The sequence below is a fragment of the Sus scrofa genome, chromosome X (genome assembly GCF_000003025.6).
Source record: "Sus scrofa isolate TJ Tabasco breed Duroc chromosome X, Sscrofa11.1, whole genome shotgun sequence".
Lineage (NCBI taxonomy): Eukaryota > Metazoa > Chordata > Mammalia > Artiodactyla > Suidae > Sus > Sus scrofa.
In genome coordinates, this window is record NC_010461.5 from 26,631,693 (window position 1) to 26,651,965 (window position 20,273).

The window sequence follows — 20,273 nt, forward strand, 5'->3', positions numbered from 1 at the left end:
TGCCAGTATTTGCTAAGGCAACGTTTCCTTATTATTTCTGAAAGTGGAAGAAAATATATATGTGGCTTTAATATGTTAAACATCAATTTCAAGTATTTTATTAAGACCACAAAGAAGACATGCTTACAAAAAATTATGAGACCATTTGGGAGATTTAACACTGGATATCTGATATATATTCTTATAAGGTGTGATATATGGTACTTATGTTAAAAAAAAGTTTATTTACGAATGAGTTGCTAGGATGTCTGGGGTTTGTTGCAAAGTAATAGTGGGGGTGGTGAATGAAATAAGATTGTTTATGTGTGGATAACTTTGGAATCTGGGTCATGAGGAAATGGGGGATTGTAGCATTCTTCTGTACCTGTTTACAATTTTTCACATATTAAAACTGTAGCAGAAATGACTTGAAGTATGCTTAATCATTGAAAGGGCTATCTACCATAATTCATCTGTGGTGTTTTCTGTGCACAAGATGGGAAAGCTAACTGCAGACCCTAGCATGAGGAAGGTGATGAGTTCCCTTTGAAAAAATTAGCTACAGATGAGATAAAGGTGAAAAAAGAAAAGCACCCATTCTTTTGTCAGTAACATATGGAATGAAAAATGTAAACTCTTAACATAGCTCACCTTTCATACGAAATTTGCTTACTTCTACCCAATTTTAATGTTAATGTACAAATACTTAATACCCCAAATCTGACATTACTACATTCCTAAAAGAGAAACAGAAATATAATAAAAGATGAGGTTTCTGAGACAGCATATTTTGGTCCAGAGATACAAGGGTGTTGGAACTAAGATGAGTTTGATATCGTAAATCATTTCTAACTACACAGAAAAGATGCAGAATGTAGTGTTTGCTTTTAGTTTATTGATTTATTTTGCAGGAATCTTTGATTTTCCGAGTATGTATTGTTTGGAGGTACGATGCATGCATAGCCTTTTAAAATGCCTTTGTACAATTTCACCTCAAAATAATTTGATTCACAGCATAACACAGCAATCTAAAAGAGACATGGTATTTACAAGATTTAATAAGTTCTTGCTGTTTTAGTGAAGAAACTGATCAATTCTTTTACAGTAGGGAAACATGGATATTGGGTGTCATTATAAATAAGAATTCAGAATTGTTCAGTCTCAAAGCAACTTTTCATGGCTTTAGAACTTAAAACTGAGTCATCGTTCTATTAATCTCTGAATGCCCAAGTCATGCAAAATCTATTTGTATTAAATATTTGGGGATGCAAATAATACAGAAAAAAATGGGTGTCTGGTGAGTGTGAAATCATCATCAGAATTAACTTTTACAATAAGAAAATATTAATTCTTTCAAAAAGATACAGTAGTGGTGCAACAGACAGTGCCCAATTTATTACGATTTTAAAGTAACATTTCAATTGTCATTTTCCTTTCTCTATGGATATATAGACACTATATAATGACTCATTTAAAGTCTAAACAATGATTACGATATTAAAATAAATCAATTTAAACTATAAGGGGACATCTTCACATTCCAGGATACATCATTGATATTTTCGAAGGACAATTTTTCTATGCCTAATATTCTTGCTTTTTGTTTATACTGTCAAAGACATTACAATTACCTTAAAATACTATGTAAAATTGAGTTGCCACAGAAAGTTGGAATATGAACCCTAGATAACTGGGACAAAGCAATGACAAAATTTAAGGAAACACTGATTTCTTATAATAATTATAAGTACTAAAATTGAGACCAGCTCCTTAAAAATTATTAAACTGCTCATCACACTCCTATTTTTTTCAGGGAAATAGACAAATTAGCAACACTTTCCCCACCATCATTAATCTGCTCTAAAACTACCTTTTTACAATGCATTTCCTTTGTATATTTAAAACGCCCTTCCTCTACACTCTCTCAAAACAAGGTCATTACTCTAAACATTTTACAATGCTTAGACAGTTTCTGGCTCCTCCATTACCACTTTAAACATTTAAGACGTGCTCCAAAATTTAAGGGCCAATGTACTTTAAAAAAATGGTAAAGGTGTTTTCTAAAAACCCAGTTAACAAAACGTGAAATAATGTAAAATGTATAGTCAGGTCTATATGTTACCAAATACATCAAACTAGTTGTATTTTAAGAAAAAAATCTTTACTAGAAATGAGAAGTGCACCAACTGATTCAAAAAGTACAGGCACCTCAGCAGGCAGGCATTATCCAATTTCTATCCTACCATTTATATGCCAATTGTTTGTACATATCAGTCCTACCGGGAGATCCTTTTGAAAAGGTATCTTGAAAGTTGACTGAATTCTTGTTCAAACGGATTACAGGCAAGAAGTCTATACATGGGACACAGTTAAATACATCAGATTGATCAGTGTCAAAGAATGTTGGTTATTTTAAAAATGAATACAGCCTATGTCAGCGTATGAAACTTGTGCACAACCAGAAATGAACACATACAAAACTTTCTTAAAAATCAGTCTCTGATGTCTCATACCCCACCCTCCATACCTATCAAATAGACTGGTTTCTCATTTTTCCTGGCAGGTGAAAACAATGATTTACTAGATATATCACCAAAGGACTGGAACCATGCATCTACTGTGTGATAACAGTTCAGTAATCTGGATGTATGTTCATGCAATAGTTCTAAAGTCATCTACATGGTTTTAATAAAGCATCAAACTGCTTTCATACATGCTACTTTCATTCTCAACTGACAACTGCCAAGTTAATTGCTGCCACTTCAGCATATCACTAAGAATACTGGGTAAAAACCTTTAGCTAGAACATCCATCAGTATATATATATACATATATATTTTTCCCTAAATTGTTACTTAATACCAAGTGGGGTTGACCATCACTAAAGAGATATGAAACCATACAAAGGCAAAGGCATTGGCATATTACAGAACAGTAGGACTGATAAGACTTATTGGCGACTGACAGACACCATTGCTATAACAAGCCTTTAAAGAATGAATGTTTTCAGGTCAATGCTTTTAAGCCCATCTGCTTTCTCACCTTTAATTTCACAGTTTTACCACAGTTATTGTGTGAGAGATGTTTTATCAGTGTTATTACACAGCCACGTTGACTTTGTAAGACAAGTGGATATTTTTCAGGACATTTTCTACATCTGAAAAAATGTTTTCAAAGCTGCAGGTACAATGTTAAATTACGATTTTGATGGAAAACTGTGATGAGTTATTATGCCTTTGGTTTCATTATGCTATTAAGTGCAGCTTGTTTTTCCAGGTCTGCCAGAGATGACTGCTAAATTAGCATACAATGACAGCTTGAAGCGCGTGTAGGGGAACACCTAGTTTGGGAGAGTAGATACTCCTCAAGTTATAACCTCAGGTACAATCCTTTAGGATTAGGAAATCTACCAATTATTGCTCTTTATATTTTACCCAAATAAGGTGAAGAGTCAAAAATCCAATTTTGAGCTTGGAAGAAAAGTCAACAATTGTAAAGAGCTTAATTAACGTCCTATTAATAATTTTCCAGTGGCGCACCTTAGTGAGTCAAATGATTTTATATCTCTTCAGTTATTTACACCCTAAAGTTCTAGTTTTATAAAGGAGTGCCTTAGTATCACCTGAACTATTTGAATACAGTATATTTTAAAAGTTCGTAGTTTCACAGTCCTTTGTATTTACCTTTCTCTTAATCATATTTCTTGAGTCGCCTTCTCTTCCTCCCCAAATAATGCAGTGTGCAACTTTATGATATTGGCCAACTATAATTTTTCACACACTGGTTTATTAACATATGTGCAAATACATCTTTATTGAACAGCTAATATTGATTTTTTTCAGCTACATTAGGATTATGGCACAAAATATTATCTGTGCTGTAAACATCATGAACTTGTCACAAACTGGAAGGTGGGGAAAGAAAAAGGCTAATTTATGGACTGCGAACATCTCTTACAGAACCACAGCTGAGCTCAAGATTCCAAGTGGATTTCGGAATGGATTTACATTCAGCATACATTCACTGTGCTATTTGCAAAGCGCAGTTTGATGAGATCATTCATGAAATTTTAATTTGTAAGGACTTGTTGGTTATTTTAAAAACCAGTGGCCTAATAAAAGCATGCAGTAACGTAAAATACATATTATGCAGCGTAATTAGGTCTTGGTTACCAGTGTTGATGTAGCTTGATGAATCACTGTACAAGCAAAAGGGTTCTTATCACCTCCGATTGTACTTTCGAAAAAAGGGCATGATATGCCTAATTCCTGACCTGCTACAAATCACATTTTAAAACATCTTGTTTGTGTGTTGGAAATTACCCCTGAAAAAAGCAGCAATTACAAATACCCTTATTATTTTGCTCCCCCCAAAATCATCCTCTGGTTGCTTTTCCCTGTCCTTCTCTTGAGTAGGAAGCCACTGGAAGAAGCCTGAGGAGCCTGGGTTTTCCAGAGAGCTGTGACCAGGTAAGTCTGCTCTGGCAGTTCACAGTTTGTCTGCATAAACTGTAACATGTTATACCATGATTCAAAGTTATAGTTTATAAAATAAGGGTCACTCAGCAGTAACATTAAGAGCTCTTGACTTCTCCATGTACATTCTTTCAGGAGTGAATCCTTTCCCCATTTCAAGTATCCCTTTCTATCCCTAACTGCTATGAGTTAAGAAAGGGGTGGAAAAAACCCTCCCTATTTTTCCTTAAGTGAGCACAAGCGGCTGCAGTGTCATTCCTCCTCCCCCCTCCCACCCCCACATAATCTGAAATGAAAAGCCTGGGCAGATGGAACAGATTCCCGAGGTTTCCTTTTCTTCTAATGGGTTGCTCAAAGTTTCACTCTCAACCAGGTGCAGACTCCTCAGAATTCAAGTGTACCGTGGCATCTCACACTGCTCACAGCGATTTAGTGCAGGGTGGTTTAGAAAGGTGCAGCTGTCACAATTCCATGGAGCCCCTTCATAGTCTTCATCTCGGGGTTGTGTCCGAGGACTCTGTTTGGAGCCACCTGGATGCTCTAAGAAAAAGAACCAAATAGTAAGTTTATGACGCATACTATATTTTGTTATAAACGATTCACTTCTCAGCTATAAGAATCAGGGAGAAGTCCAACACAGATTACCTTCCTAGTTTATTATCTCTGGGAATAGTTATGGTATATTCCAGCCAAATATTTTACAAAAGGAGAAATGTTACACAGCATGTTAAATTCTACCTCCTAAATTTTCCCTCACAACCTTAATCCATTTGTGACTCCCCCATAGTATTAGTCATACTTATATCAAACATCTGATTAAATGTGTGCCTTCTTCCATGAGATCTTCAGCTCCACAATTTGTGTGCTTTTACTAATAATGATTTTTAAATGGCATGACAGTTCATAAAAAAGTTTCTCCCAGCATGGTTAAAAGAGACTCTAGTTTTGCATAAGGCTAAAAAAAGATACAAAAGATTATCTTTTGATAATAAAAGGTTACTTTGATAGAAAGGCTTATCTTCTATCCTTAATTCTTCTCGACCTTTTGGGCATTAAAAGGTCTTTAAATGTTAGTTATAAAACTTGAAAGATATTCCTCCTTGGTCTTCATTCTTGCTGGCCTTGTGCTCAAAAAGGCTCTTTGCTTTTAGAGTTAGGTTTACTTCTAGAGTTGCCTTTTAGGAACAGTCCCTATTGAAAATAGGGTCAACGACTAGAAAGAAGTCTCAAGAGCTCCAGATGAAATTCACCCTAGCATGTGAAGCAAGGCCAGCAGACTGGGAAAACCTACCTGGAAATCCTACAAACTACAAATGAGATTAAGATCTAAGGTAAGCAGGCTTCCTAAGCAAGTGACAAAAGAAACTGAGACCTGGGGAAGCTTTAATCACTTACCCTGTGGGGTTAAGCACACCTTCCTTTGGAAATGCCCGTTTTATAATTTGGTCTTTAAGACAAATGACTGGTGTGAATATTCCTCCAGAAATGAAGAGAACTGAGTTTGAGACCCTGAACCCTACTGCAGGCATAAGGCTCAAGCTCAGTCAGGAAAGTGCTCTTAGCCTTACAAAAGAGAAAACTCCTAAATTTTTCAGCTTATTCCTATGACTATAAAAAGGAGATGGGCTTGCTATTCTGGATTCAACTATTGCTTTTGACTGCCATTATCATCCACCTTGTATCTTTTGACTTAATGAAATAAAAATTCATATTTTAAGGTAGGGCAAAAAAAATATAAACATGAAAGTATTCACTTCCAGTTTGGGCCTCCTCCCTTCCCTTAGTGTATATGGTGTGACTGTAACAACCAAACCTTCTTAGAAGATAATCTTCCTTCTTAAGCTTGTAAAGGGTCTAGATGACCCACTACTTGCTTTATACATCCAGTTCTGGATTGTGTAAACTGCCAATATGTCATTTAAGCATATCCTTTGTGTCAAAAACCAATAAAACTGTGCTTTGACCTCTATTTTCAGAGCTTTCTGACTAAATCCCAGGTTATAATCCTCAGGCTGGCCCAAATAAAATTTTCCACTTCATTCTCAGAAAGACTGATCAATTTTTTCGCTTAACATATACATGGTGTTGCTGGCAGGACTTCAGAGACACCCACCAGAGGACACCTGGTGTCCACCCCTCGAACCAACACTCGGTACCAGTATGGGGCCACTGAGCAACCCCCTACCCCGGCTTCTTGGTACTTCTCAGGTGTTCCAGTGAGTTCTTTTGATATCTGGATCTCATTGCTTTTAACTGATGGTCCTTTATTTGACTTGGGGTCTCAAGGGACACTGGTGCATTTCCTAGGCAAGGATCTACTGGGACCTGGGCAGAAGACGCAGGGGAACATAGGTGCCTGAGTTTTTGTTAAATTGGCTTAAACTGAAAAAAACACGTTTCTCTATGGTCTTAAAAATAACTTTTGGTGTGAAACAAGAGACAGAATTATTCAGCTCCTAAGAACAAGGGACATTTGCTCCTTCCATCCACGTGCTATTGTTGGCTGACTGAGAACCTAGTGTTAAGGGTCTGAGGATCAATCCTTGTGACATGCAGTAGTCTAACAAGGAAACCCCACTATAAACAATGAAGTAAATAGTGCTGTTGTGGCGATACAGGAGATAAGGACTGATCTGGTGCTTCCATCACCTGTAGCAGTATTAGACTGTCATAGGGAGAAACCAAGACCCATAGAAGAACTAAAACAACTGAAGGGTAACTCACTGGGGAGCTAGACTCAGAAGTAGCACATGTCTGATCAACCACAATGTCCCCAGAAAGTTGTTCAGAACATATCTCATATCCGAATTAGACTACCAAATTAATGAAGGGAAATTGTGCCTCAGGTCAAACAGCTTCAAGATGGACAGCCACCTATTGGGTTTATGCATGCCTGCAAGCCCTTAACATAATTGGGGAGTAAAATGACCAAGATGGGAATCAGTAGCCCTCCAAAACTGCAATTATGCTAAGTCCATAATTGGGCTTACCATGTCAGTCTCCTGGATCCCAGACCACAGGTCTACTGTAAACAAGAGTGGTTTTCCTCTTTTAACATTTTAGACAGCTCTCATCTTAAAATACTGTACCTATTTTAATTAGTATGTACAAGACCCAGAAGCTTTCAAAATTCCCAAAGAGCCTCAATGAAATATTTGTTGACATAACTATTGTTCCCCTCTCTCCTTCCTTTAACACTTATTCCAGCAATCCTGTCTGAATTGTCTTTCCACTCTGAAGAGACTATTAAATGGTTACCTTTAGAAGTGGGACCACTTGAGATGACAGGCGAGCCTTTTCAGATCAAGGCTGAACTGTCATAATTTCTTAAACTCAGGGAGGATCCTCAAATGTTTTTGCAAATGGATGATCAAGATCAGAGGCCACTTTTGACTACTAAACTGACCATATGCTTGATATTCAGAGCCTGATGAATTTCTTTTGCGGGGGGAAGGGCTTCTCTCTAAATTAAATGAGGGAAAGAAAAACATTCCTCCATAGGTGGATGGGTATGTCGGCCCTTTGATATCATTAAGGTGGCCACACAATTCTTTGAGAAATTAAAAAAGAACTATCCTTGTTTTACAAATCTAGTTTACAAATCTAGGACCCCAGGAACAACCCAAAGTTCACAATCCTTTTAACCATTCCCCTAAACCTCCCGTATTTATCTTAAAAAGATTCTAGTATTGGGGGAGGGGGATCTGGCCTTAAGGGAACAAAGTCCTCCTAAGAGGAATTTGGATTTCTCCCACCTATGCCTTTGAGATGCAAAAGTTTTATCAGGTCTTCTCCAGAAATGCTTATCTAGACCATCTTTTCAAAATGCAAATTTCAGGAAGGAATCAGCCTGAGCAATAAAGGGAGGCCAGGTAAGTTGGAAAAAAGACTCCTTAAAAACAAATACAAATCTTGAGATTCTTCTCTATAAATATTAGTAAAAAGGGTTCAACTATCTAAACAGGTGGCCTTTATTTATTTCATCTGCCAGAAATCCAATTTGAATCCAGCCTCTTTGGGCAATGGTGGGTTTTGTATTATTGTACCTAATTCAGGGCTGAAATTTTGGAATGGGAACTACTGGGTCGCTGTTTTTGTATATATGTATGTGTGTGTGTGTGTATTGTAGATGTGTGGTATTGCCAAAATTAACTTGTAAAAGAGCTCTATTTAAGTGGCTTTAATGAAATTAAGTGCTTATATAAATACTCAGAAATATAAAAGAAAACAAACCAGGAGTTCCCTGGTGGCTCAGTAGATTAAGGATTCCATGTTGCTACTGTTGTGGCTCAGCTTCCATCTCTGGCCCAGGGGGAACTTGTGCATGCTGCAGGTGTGGCAAAAAAGAAAAAAAAAAGCAAACCAAACAAAATGAATTTTAGGACCACGTGATCTAACAGTAATTGTAATGAATGAAAACAAGTTTGTTGGTTTAATTAATACAGACTTTAAGAGCCATCAGCATTAACTATAAAATCAAATAAAATCTTATTATTCCTGTTATTTGTGAACAAGAAAACTTATGCTAAAACTTAAGTAAATTAAACAAGATAAGACTTTTTAGGTGAACTCTTTAGGAATAATTATGTTTTAAGACTGTACTTAGAACATTTTCTCCAGATACTTCATAACTGCAAACTGCTAAATGATGGGAATTCACTTAATATCCAGATCATTTCCAAATAAGATACTAGAACAGTAATTGCTGAACAAAGCTAAATTTACCTATTTTTGTCTTCTTATTAGAGAAAAACTAAAGATGTTTGGGTTTGTTGTGCACATCTTACAACCCACTAAGAAAAGAAATTATGGGAATATGTTCATCTTGGGACATACCAGCATTTCCTGACTGGCAAATAGCTCATAATTACTTGCTTTTTCATTTTTGCTAGAAATTAAGGTTCTGAAGGCTAAGAATTCTAATTTTAAAATGTAATTAAAACTACTAAAGAGTAATAAGAAAAATATCTTTATGCAAGGAAAAGGAAGGTATAAGGAATAAAAATGAGTTTTGTTAAGGGACTAAGATAATTTGTTGTAAAGCTGGTCATTTATAAATGGGGAAGAAATAAGGGACCGATTAATATAAAAATACAGGAAGTTGTAGATGTTTTGTGAGAAAAATGTTTTTAGAAAGGAAGTCTAATGGGTGGTCAGGACTAAGATTAGATTAAATTTGAGGAAATGAGTTTTAATATTAAAGGAAAAGAAGTACAAAACCTGAATCTGGTTTTCTGTTAAGAGCATAAAGTTTTCTGAGACTATTAATGTGCTTTTGATAACAGACTGTGGATTCTTTACATTTTAAGCAATCTGTTATAACTTTTTTTTTTGGCTTTTTGCCTTTTCTAGGGCCACTCTCATGGCACATGGAGGTTCCCAGGCTAGGGGTCGAATCGGAGCTGTAGCTGCCAGCCTACGCCAGAACCACAGCAACGCAGGATCCGAGCCGCGTCTGCGACCTACACCACAGCTAATGGCAACTCCGGATCTTTAACCCACTGAGCAAGGGCAGGGACCGAACCCGTAACCTCATGGTTCCTTGTCGGATTCGTCAACCACTGCACCACGACGGGAATTCCTGTTATAACTTTCTAAATTTGGTTTTGAAATCTTTTATTGTCACTTTGGTTAACTGAATAAGTACTGCTCCAGAGTGACCCATGATCCTGTTTCTGACCAAGTGTTTTGAAACCTTTTTGTTATTCTTGACAAAATTCTCAATATTCTAATTGAAATTCATCTGACCTGTAGCTTAACTTTTAGGTTTTCCAAAAGTCCCCTGGAATATGTCAAGAAAAATGTTTTATCTCCTTATTAAAGATATAAAACTTATTTAGTATGTTAAGTTATATGGGCAACTTTGTCAAATGAGTGGTGATAAACCTTTTCAGGTTAATTATATGAATAGATATTTATAATGTAGCTATTCTAGAAATTACATGGAACTCCTAAAAATCTGGTACACACTAGCAAAATTAACAGTCCTAATTCTAGTTATTATTTTAAAATGTTGTATGCCACAGCAATAACCAAATTTCTTTGTCATTTGTATTGTAATCTGATCTTTAACAGTACCTTTTAAAGTCTTTTGTCATTCATAGACAGATACTGTTGTACTAATAAGATCAGAGCCTGTCTAATCACTTCTCTTCAAGAAGATTCATAGAAAGGACTTTTTGATAAGTACAGGTTTCTAATAATTGTTGGATTATGCCACTGAACTGGGTAAGAAATTAAAAAATTCTAATGGAAAACCTCCTGGCTTCTTAAAACTGTTAATGAAAGAATAAGGTCAAGAATTTAGTCACGTAGGACTTAACGATGAATGAATTTTTTTTTTTTTTTTGGTCTGAAATACTACTCTTTTAATCTGTTTTTCAGATGTAAGGAAATCCTTCCCCTTCAAGCTGACTTACAGCAGTTTGGTAAATTTTACCTTGTTAAGTGGAATTGAAACATATTTTCACTCTACCTGATCCCTCTAAGAAATTGGAATCCTATGTTTTCAGCAGGCTTATCAGGTGAATAAGAAAGGCTGCCTCGTGGAAGGTACAGGATTCTTGATATTTTGGGGCCCTTCAGAAGAGGGGAATCTAATCAAATCAATAGCTATCCCAGGCTGAATCTGACAGCAAGCCCTTAGTGTAGCTTTCATGGCCCTGAGAGGCTTTTCAAATGTTGAAATTAAGATTCCTTGTAAAGTATCCAGCACAGTTAACTTAAAAGAGCCTGTCTGATTAATTACACTTACCTAATAATCAGGCCAAGTTTATTGAAACCAGGCTTAGTTTGCAAATAATTAGTCTTAATTTGGCTATATTCAGCAGAAATGAAGGTAATTCTAGAGGGAAAAAAATTGTTTCAGTGGACATGAAGTTCTAGTATTGCTGTCTTTAAGGTTTTTCTATGTACTGCTCTAGACTCACTTCTGAGATGGCTCCTTGTTACTTTGTTAATTATGGTAAGGTTTGTTTCTTTAGCTTATCATAGTAATCTATCTTTGGATGTAGATAGGAGCAACTATGAGCTTTTACGCATACTGGAAAACATACTCGATTTTCACAGCCACGTTGGAAGAGGTCATATGCAACCCCTGTTCCTGACACCTGAAACTGACCAAGACCAGCACTACACAAGATGACAAAAAGACACATTTGAAGTAGACAGCTGATTCAAGATGCTGGACACCAGGCCAGTGTACTAATTACTTTGATAACTGCTTTTCAACCAAATGTATTACTCCTAGGCTATAACTGGATGACCCTTAAGAATTTTTATTTAAGAAAGAAACCAATACCATGCAAGCTAACATTACTGGCATTATCACTAAGCGGGACCTGCTTACCTGGCCAATTAATGACACTTGTTCTTAACGTTTTCACTATGTTATATATTGGGTAGCTCCTAACGAGACTCTATGGATTTTTGGAACAAGTTTATGACCTTGGCTTTCCCCAGGTTGGTTAAGATTCACAACTGGTTTCACTTGGGCTCCAAGGTATCCCTGGAAAGAGCCCCTGCCAATCTGGTTTTAACTCAAGTACACTGAGTTTTAATCAGTTTTCCCATGGTATGACCATTTGGCTGAAATATTCATTCCTTTTCTTGGAATAGAAGAGATCATTAAGTCACATAGAGGCTTTAACAAAATTTACTCTGGAATGATTAAATGACAGTGATCAAGCCATTACCTTACTCAACTCATAGTAACAAAATACTAAATTTGGAGTTCCCGTCGTGGCGCAGTGGTTAACGAATCCGACTAGGAACCATGAGGTTGCGGGTTCGGTCCCTACCCTTGCTCAGTGGGTTAACGATCCGGCGTTGCCGTGAGCTGTGGTGTAGGTTGCAGACGCGGCTCGGATCCCGCGTTGCTGTGGCTCTGGTGTAGGCCGGTGGCTACAGCTCCGATTCAACCCCTAGCCTGGGAACCTCCATATGCCGCGGGAGCGGCCCAAGAAATAGCAACAACAACACAACAACAACAAAAGACAAAAAAAACAAAAAAACAAAAAAACAAAATACTAAATTTGTTCTTTTCTTACTGCTGCTAGTTTTTAATAGGCTCTAAAACCCAATTTTATACTTTGCTAGGGCAGGGGACTTATTATTTTATGAAGAATTTATCAGAGTCAGGTAATTTAAGATGTTAAACTCCTAAATTGTTACATTCCATCTTTCTGTGCTAACTCCAATCATAGCTTTCAATTTTGAGATTGTGGTGGTGCCCATGTTTCATATGAAAAGTTTTTTCAAATTTCTTTTTTCTAACCTTACATAAATAACTGGAAATCCTCTTTTAACCTAACTAATGCCAAGATACCTGGGGACTCTCTTCACTGTTTTACCATAGGGGGGGAAAAATTTTTTTCCTTTACCCTTCTGAGTTCTTGGCTGAGACACCCCTGCAATAAAAAAACAGATTAAAAAGAGAAAAACAAAGTTTATTAACATGTATAGCTCCTGTATACATGAGAGCCAGCCAGGAAAACTGAGTAACTTGCTGAGATAGCCCAACTCACCACCCTAAATACCACCTGCAGCTAAAAACAAAAGGTGTGGGGGAAGGGGGGACCAGTTATAGGAGATTGTGAGTCTCTCTGGTGATTTAGAGTCATTAGAGACCCTTACAAAGGCATTTTGAAATAAAAATGTCTGTTATGAAAAGACAACTGCTAGTCTGCTTTCAGAGCTTTCTAGTGACTGCAGTTTCTCAAAAAATAATCCTGATGCCAAAGAGACATATTTTGGGGTGGTATATTCTGCTACCCTTCAGTACCATAACAGTTTAATTTGGAATAATAATTCACTCTGAAGTAACTTATCAAAAGGCACCTAAATTAGAATTTACTGTTGGTCCTAAAAGAAGACACTGCTGATTTCATCATAGGGAAGTATGGTGTAAATAGAAGCACCTAAAACCCCAAAGACACTTTAGATGTCTGGTTTCATTTTGACTTAAAGATGTGAAACCTTTTGTTTCTTCATTTTTGGCTACCCTGTGGCATATGGAGTTCCTGGGTCAGGGATCAGATCGAAGCCACAGCTTCAGCTGTGCCAATCCTGGATCCTTTAACCCACAGTGTGAACGCCTGAAACTTTTTTTTTTTGTCTTTTTGCCTTTTCTAGGGCCACTCTCACGGCATATGGAGGTTCCCAGGCTAGGGGTCTAATTGGAGCTGTAGCCACCGGCATACACCAGAGCCACAGCATCGTGGGATCTGAGCCGTGTCTGCAACCTACACCACAGCTCACGGCAACACCGGATCCTCAACCCACTACCTGATGGTTCCTAGTCGGATTCATTAACCACTGCGCCACAACGGAAACTCCGAAACCTTTCCTTTTTTATGAAATACTTAAAAAGCAACGATATTTCATGCCTTATGGGAAATATATTTGTACACAAAAAAGAACTGAATTAAATAAATAGGCTTTTCCTTTAAAGCTATATTCGTCATGTTTAGGGCCACACCACGGCATCTGGAGGTTCCCAGGCTAGGGTCAAGTCAGAGCTATAACTGCCAGCCTACCCCACAGCCACACCAGATGCAAACCGCAACTAAACCTACACCATAGCTCATGGCAACGCCAGATCTTTTAACCCCCTGAGTGAGGCCAGGGATCAAACCTGCATCCTCATGGACACTAGTTGGGTTCGTTAACCACTGAGCCATGATGGGAACTCCCATAAATGGATTAATTTTAAAAGGAAATTATCTTATAGGTATGTGTCCAATATTGTTGGCCACTTAAAATGCAGCCACTCTGAGATGTGTTCTAAGTATAAAATTTCAAATATTTAGTATGAAATATAGAATATAAAATAAAACCTCATTTATAATTTTATATTGATTTCACAGTGAATTGATTTCTCCTTTAGAGAAAATTTTAAACTACGTATGTGGCTCTAATTGTATTTCTTCTGGACAGAAAGCCTTAGAAACTCAATAGAGAGTAATTTTTTTTTTTAGGGCCACCACACCTGTGGCATATGGAAGTTCCCAGGCTAGGGTATGAATCAGAGCCATAGCAGCCAGCCTATGCCACAGCCATGCCAGATCTGAGTCGTGTCTGCGACCTACACCACAGCTGACGGAAATGCCGGATCCTCAACCCCCTGAGCAAGGCCAGGGACTGAGCCCACATCCTCATGGATAATAGTCAGATTCGCTACTGCTGAGCCACAACAAGAACTCTGAGAGTAATTTTTTAAAGGAATAAAAAGTTGACTTTTACTTATAACTCGACAGGGGTTAACACATGTGTTGGGACATTTTGCACAAACTCCAGACACACAAATACAAACCATCGGCAGCTGCTGCCTGGGTGTCATGAACGTCCTCCTGTACTTTGGAGGTTACACTAATTCTTCGAGCTTTCCTTTCAATTGTGCAGGGGTCTGACGAGTCTGCATGAGAAGAAGCAAAGCAAGGAAGAAAGGATCAAGCCGATCATTAGAACGGACAGGCTCACAAGGATCTTTCATAGGATATATACACAGTTGAGTATTTATTACTTCATGCTAACTTCAGTCCTCCTATGAAGGCAAGTGCCATATTTAATATGCCTTTACAACCTATACAGAGCAGTAGCTCTTAAAATTTTTTCCATTCTTAATCACTTGGAATACATGCCTGCTTTCACAAGTTTCCTACTTTCTAGCGGGTTAGGGGTATAAACAGTGATAATAATTAAAGGTCAATATGAAAGCAAAATTTGAGAGATTATACTTCAGCAATTCCCTAGTTAAGCAATAATTAAAGAACAAGAAATAGCAGTATTTGAAAAATCAGAACCAACTCAGACTACTATGTATGTACTGATAACACATACTCCCCAATCATTTTGTAAATTCCAGTCGCCTATGTGTGCAAAAGCGTAGTAGATACTTCACAGCATGGACTGCAGGCATACCAGTTTCTTGCTAGAATACTGTTTAAATGAGTAAATAGTGTTTTGTATTAAGCAAAAGCCAAAAACGGCAGACTTTCTATTATTTACCCTTAAGAACCAAAGAAAGATCTTGAATGTTCTCATCAGTTCTGAGCCCATAAGCAGTCCCCTAGTATAACTGACCTTTGGAAATCAATGCTCCACAATCCCAAGATGGTGCTTAGGCATTTAAACACTCCATTAGCACAGTAAACATCTTAGGCTCCAAAGAATAAGGAAAAGTTCTATTTCTTAGATTTGTAAGCACTTCTACAGCATCACATACCTCCTCACTGACTTTTAACACAAACCTGTAAAACATACAAGCTAAATATTTGGACTGATCACCTCTATGGTGCACAAACAGGATCAGGTGGCCAGGACATCCAGGACCAGCATCCAAGTCATAGGATAGCAAAGTCCAAGGTCAGTGCTCTTGCAACTATGAGTTACCAATGTTGGGGATGGGACAGGGTAGGGGAGGTGGAGACTTTCTGAACCAGCTGAGGCCGGTACATGCACACTGTGTTGCTTAACTACAAAGTCTAGTCCAAAACTGTTTCTCTGTCTCCCTTTCTTTTTTTTCTCATTCTCTAACTATCACACTTATTATTCAGATAAACATCTATATTCCACTTGGATTTCTACCGTGTACCTGTAGTAACTCCAAGACATTTACTGTAACCAATAAACCAATTCTTCCAGTTATTTACATTTTACTTACTTTTATAACCTAAGTATATGGTACCACAAGATATATGTGTGTATATATACACACACACAAGAATTCTGATGGCTCTATATCCTAACGTTTCATATCTTCCCTCTTTGGAGTTTTTGCCATTCTGGTGGGTATGAGGTGTTACCTCAGGGTTTTATTTTGCATTTCCTTGATGGCTAGTCAAATTGAGTATTTTCATGTGTTTACTCTCCAATTACATAGACTCTTTTTGTGAAGTGTCTGCTCAAGTGTTTTGCCCCTTTTAAAACTGTGTTGTAAAAGTTCTCTACGTATTCTGTTTACTGGTTCTATACCAGACTTGTTTTGCAAATATTTTCTCCTAGTGTGTAGCTGGCTTTTTACTTTCTTAATAGTGTCTCTTGATGAGCAGAGGTGTTGAATTTTAATGAAAGCTAATTTATCACTTGTTCTTTTCATTGCTTCCTTTGTCCCATCTAAAAATCCTTATCTATACCTAATTTTCAAAGACATTCTATGTTTTGTTCTAGCTTTGTAGTTTAGCTCTTATATTTGTAGTGTGAGGTAACGATCAAAAGTTGTTTTCTTCCATATGGATATTCAGTCCTTCCAGCACTAGTTGTTAAAGACGTTTTCTGCATTGGTGGCTTTGGTGCTTTTGTCAAAAATCAACTGTCAGTGTGAGGGTCTGTGTCTGGGCTCTCTAGTTTGTTCCAATTACCTTACTTTTTTCACCCCCATGCCAGTACCACACTGTGATTACTATAGCTTTATAGAAAGTTCTCTTTTTTTTTTTAAATAAATATTTTATTTAAGATAAGCATGCTACCAAATTTCTACTTGTTAGAAATTAGGTTAATAACATTTCTATACAATATATTTTTAGCCAGAGATTTAGGGTGCTATGGTCAATTTTACTTCATCTTTTAGCAGAAGTAACAGGGGACTTCTCTCAAGATCTGACTTGTTTTTATTCTACTTGGCTGGCTACAGGCCACAACAAAATGTTGGTTATGTAGTTATCTATTAATTACATGTACATTTTGTTTTTGTTGTTGTTTGTCATGCATTGACTTTCCATGGACTCAGCATTTTCCTAGAGTTGTCATTTATACATGTATGAAATAATTCAAGTTTGAAGGAAGTTCTGTTAAAATGATTTGTGTCACATCTGCATGATTTCCACAATTATCAGATGCAGTTACTTACAATTCCACTTTACTCACATAACTCTATGTCTACCTCTAGTACAGCACTTGAATTTTATACTTTAATTTTCAATCAATTTGGATGGAAATGAAGTAGAGCAAATAATTACAGGTTTTTTATCCAGTGGACACCAGCACATCTCTGCAAGTTTATTTCAGAGGTCTGTAAAACCAGGTGTTTTATTGAGAGGTCATAGTTTTTTTCTCTTTCTGACAAAAAGATTGTTTGTTTGGGTTTTTAATGCAAAATTTTAGTAGCTGTAGAAAACCGCTCAATTTTAGAAGCTGAAAAACATCTTTCCATGTTGGTTTCTAGAAGATAAGTGAGAAACAAATTGGAGCAGGATTCTGAGATAATTATGAGCAGGTAGGCATGGTTCTTTGGCAGTACACATCAATGTAGCTTTATAGAAAGTTCTAAAATTGGTTAACATAAGACTCAATTTTGCTCTTCTTTTTCAAGATTGTTTTGGATATTCTAACTCTTCTGCATTTCCCTATGAATTTATAATCAGCTTATTAATTCCTACCAAAAAAAAAAAAAAGCTTAGTGGAGTTGCATTGTGTCTACAAATCAATACGAAAAGAATAGGTATTTTAACAAATACCAATTTAATCACATGGTTTATTATTCTAAGTCCTCTTTAATGTATCTAGCTTAAGTTTTTAAATTTATCTTCCTTTTTCTTTATTTTTAAAAATTTGATTGGAATATAGTTGATTTACAAGGTTGTAGTAATTTCTGCTGTACAACAAAGTGATTCACCAGTTATACATATACCTACATCCATTCTTTTTCAGATTCTTCTCCCCTATAGACTACCATAGAATTCTGGGTAGAGTTCCCTGTGCAGGGCCCCACTGGCCAGTCATTCCATATACCACAGTGTGCATATGCCAATCCCAAAGCCCAGTCCATAACTCCCCTCAAGCTTTCCTCTCTGGGAACCATAAGTTCATTTTCAAAGTCTGTGAGTATGTTTCTGTTTTCCAAGTAAATTCATTTGTATCCCTTTTTTTAGATTCCACAAATAAGTGATAACATATGATATTTGTTTTTCACTGTCTAGGTACACATTCCTGATTAAAGTTATTAATATGTTTTTAGCTATTTTCCATTTTCCAATTGTTTGCTAATATATTAAAAAATATGGTTTTCGGATACTGACCTTATTAAATTTAACTTTGTTAAATTCACTTAATAGTTGCGATACTTGTTTTTAAAATATCCTTAGATTTTATTTGCAAATAATAATGTCATCCAGAAGGGCTGCTGAATTTGTCAGATGTTTTTCCTGTTATCTAACAAAATGATCATATGCTTTTTTCTTCTTTACTTTGTTAATACTGTATTCCTGAGCTAAACCCAATTTGGACATGGTTTACATTGTTAATATTTTATAAGGTCTTTTTTTTGCCTTTGTGTTAATGAGGATTACTGGTCTGTAACTTTGTTTTCTCTTGGGGAGGTAGGTAATACCTGGCCGGTTTTGGAATCAGGGTCCCACTGGCTCCATTTAAAAAAAAAAAGGAAACTTGCCCTCCTATCTTCTCAAAGTTTGTACGATTGGTATTCCCTCTTCCTTAAACATCTGATAGAATTCACCCGCTAGTGGAACTATCTGGGTCCGGAGTTTTCTTTGTGGGAAAACTTTTGATAATGGATTCAATTTCTTTCTTTTTTTTTTTTTTTTTTTGTTCTTTTTGCTATTTCTTGGGCCGCTCCTGCGGCATATGGAAGTTCCCAGGCTAGGGGTCGAATTGGAGCTGGAGCCACCGGCCTACGCCAGAGCCACAGCAGCGCGGGATCCGAGCCGCGTCTGCAACCTACACCACAGCTCACGGCAACGCCGGATCGTTAACCCACTGAGCAAGGGCAGGGACCGAACCCGCAACCTCACGGCGGCAACTCTGGATTCAATTTCTTTACTAGGAAATACTAATAGCTATGTATCTATTTCATCTTGTTTTCAGTTTTGGTAGGCTATATTCTTCAAGGAATGTGTCCATTTCATCTAAGGTGTCAAATTTATTGGCATAAAGATGTTCACTACATTTCCCTTGTTGTTTTAATGGCTAACCCATTTTTCATTTATGATTTTGGTCAATTTGGTTTTCTCTTTTTTTCCCTACATCAGTCAACTTTAGAGTTTATGGATTTTATCTGTCTTTAAAAGATCAAACTTTTGGCTTTGATAACTTTTCTCTGTTATTATTTCCTTTGTTTTATGTATGTTGTTCTTTTCTAGTTTAAGATAGAATTTTAGATCTGACTTTAGATTTTCTTATATGAGCATTGAAAGCTCCAGATTTCCTTCTTCTAAGCATTGCTTTAACTACTATATAGTAAAGAATGTGGCCTTGCCCAAGGAGAGGTCTAGCTTTGTTCTAGCTCCTGTAAGATAACCTCTAAAATCTGGAAATGCCTCAAGTCATAGGAGTGTTTATGGTGGGCCCTTTCAGACAATACTTTAGAGCTTATGCTAATAAGGTGGCTCATAGTGGACATAATGTCCATTATTTCTCATCAATTTGGTCATCTGTTCCCCAGTTAACAACTGTTCAATGCACTCCCTTAAACAGTGATTCCTCAATGACAGCTCTTACATCTATTAACTGGATTACTACAAGGTAATGCTTCCTGAGTAATATACTCAATCAATTTAGAGACTTATATATCTAATCCCAATGGTTAAAATGATCAATGACATAAAACCAGTGACATTCAATTTTGAAACTGCATACATTGTTACCACAGTGCCGAATCTGGTAGTTGGTAGTCATCTACTAGGATTCTTCTTTGTACCATTTTTAGAAATCAGTAGGCTATTTTAAATGCACATCAGTTGAAACATCCATAGTACTATTAAACACTGAAAAGAACAAATACTTAAAACACTCTGTACTGAGTGTTGAACAGAAAAGCTGTTCAACCAAAATTTAAGTAAAGTAGGTCATATAGTATTATTTTTG

At 36.8% G+C, this 20,273-nt stretch overlaps 1 protein-coding gene across 3 annotated transcripts in view; it reads right to left on the reverse strand.

The window, feature by feature from the left end:
- Window positions 855-20,273, reverse strand: part of TAB3 (TGF-beta activated kinase 1 and MAP3K7 binding protein 3) — a 96,493-nt gene continuing 77,074 nt past the window's right edge. For 2 of the 3 annotated variants that reach the window (XM_021080831.1, XM_021080830.1), the window contains 2 exons: window positions 14,767-14,868; window positions 863-4,994 (listed from right to left, as the gene is read on the reverse strand). In XM_021080831.1, coding sequence (XP_020936490.1) covers window positions 4,846-4,994; window positions 14,767-14,868 — 251 coding nt within the window. In that variant the 3' untranslated portion in view covers window positions 863-4,845. Of the gene's footprint in view, window positions 4,995-14,766; window positions 14,869-20,273 lie in introns of all 3 variants that reach the window. The other variant, XM_021080829.1, reaches the window with a different exon arrangement.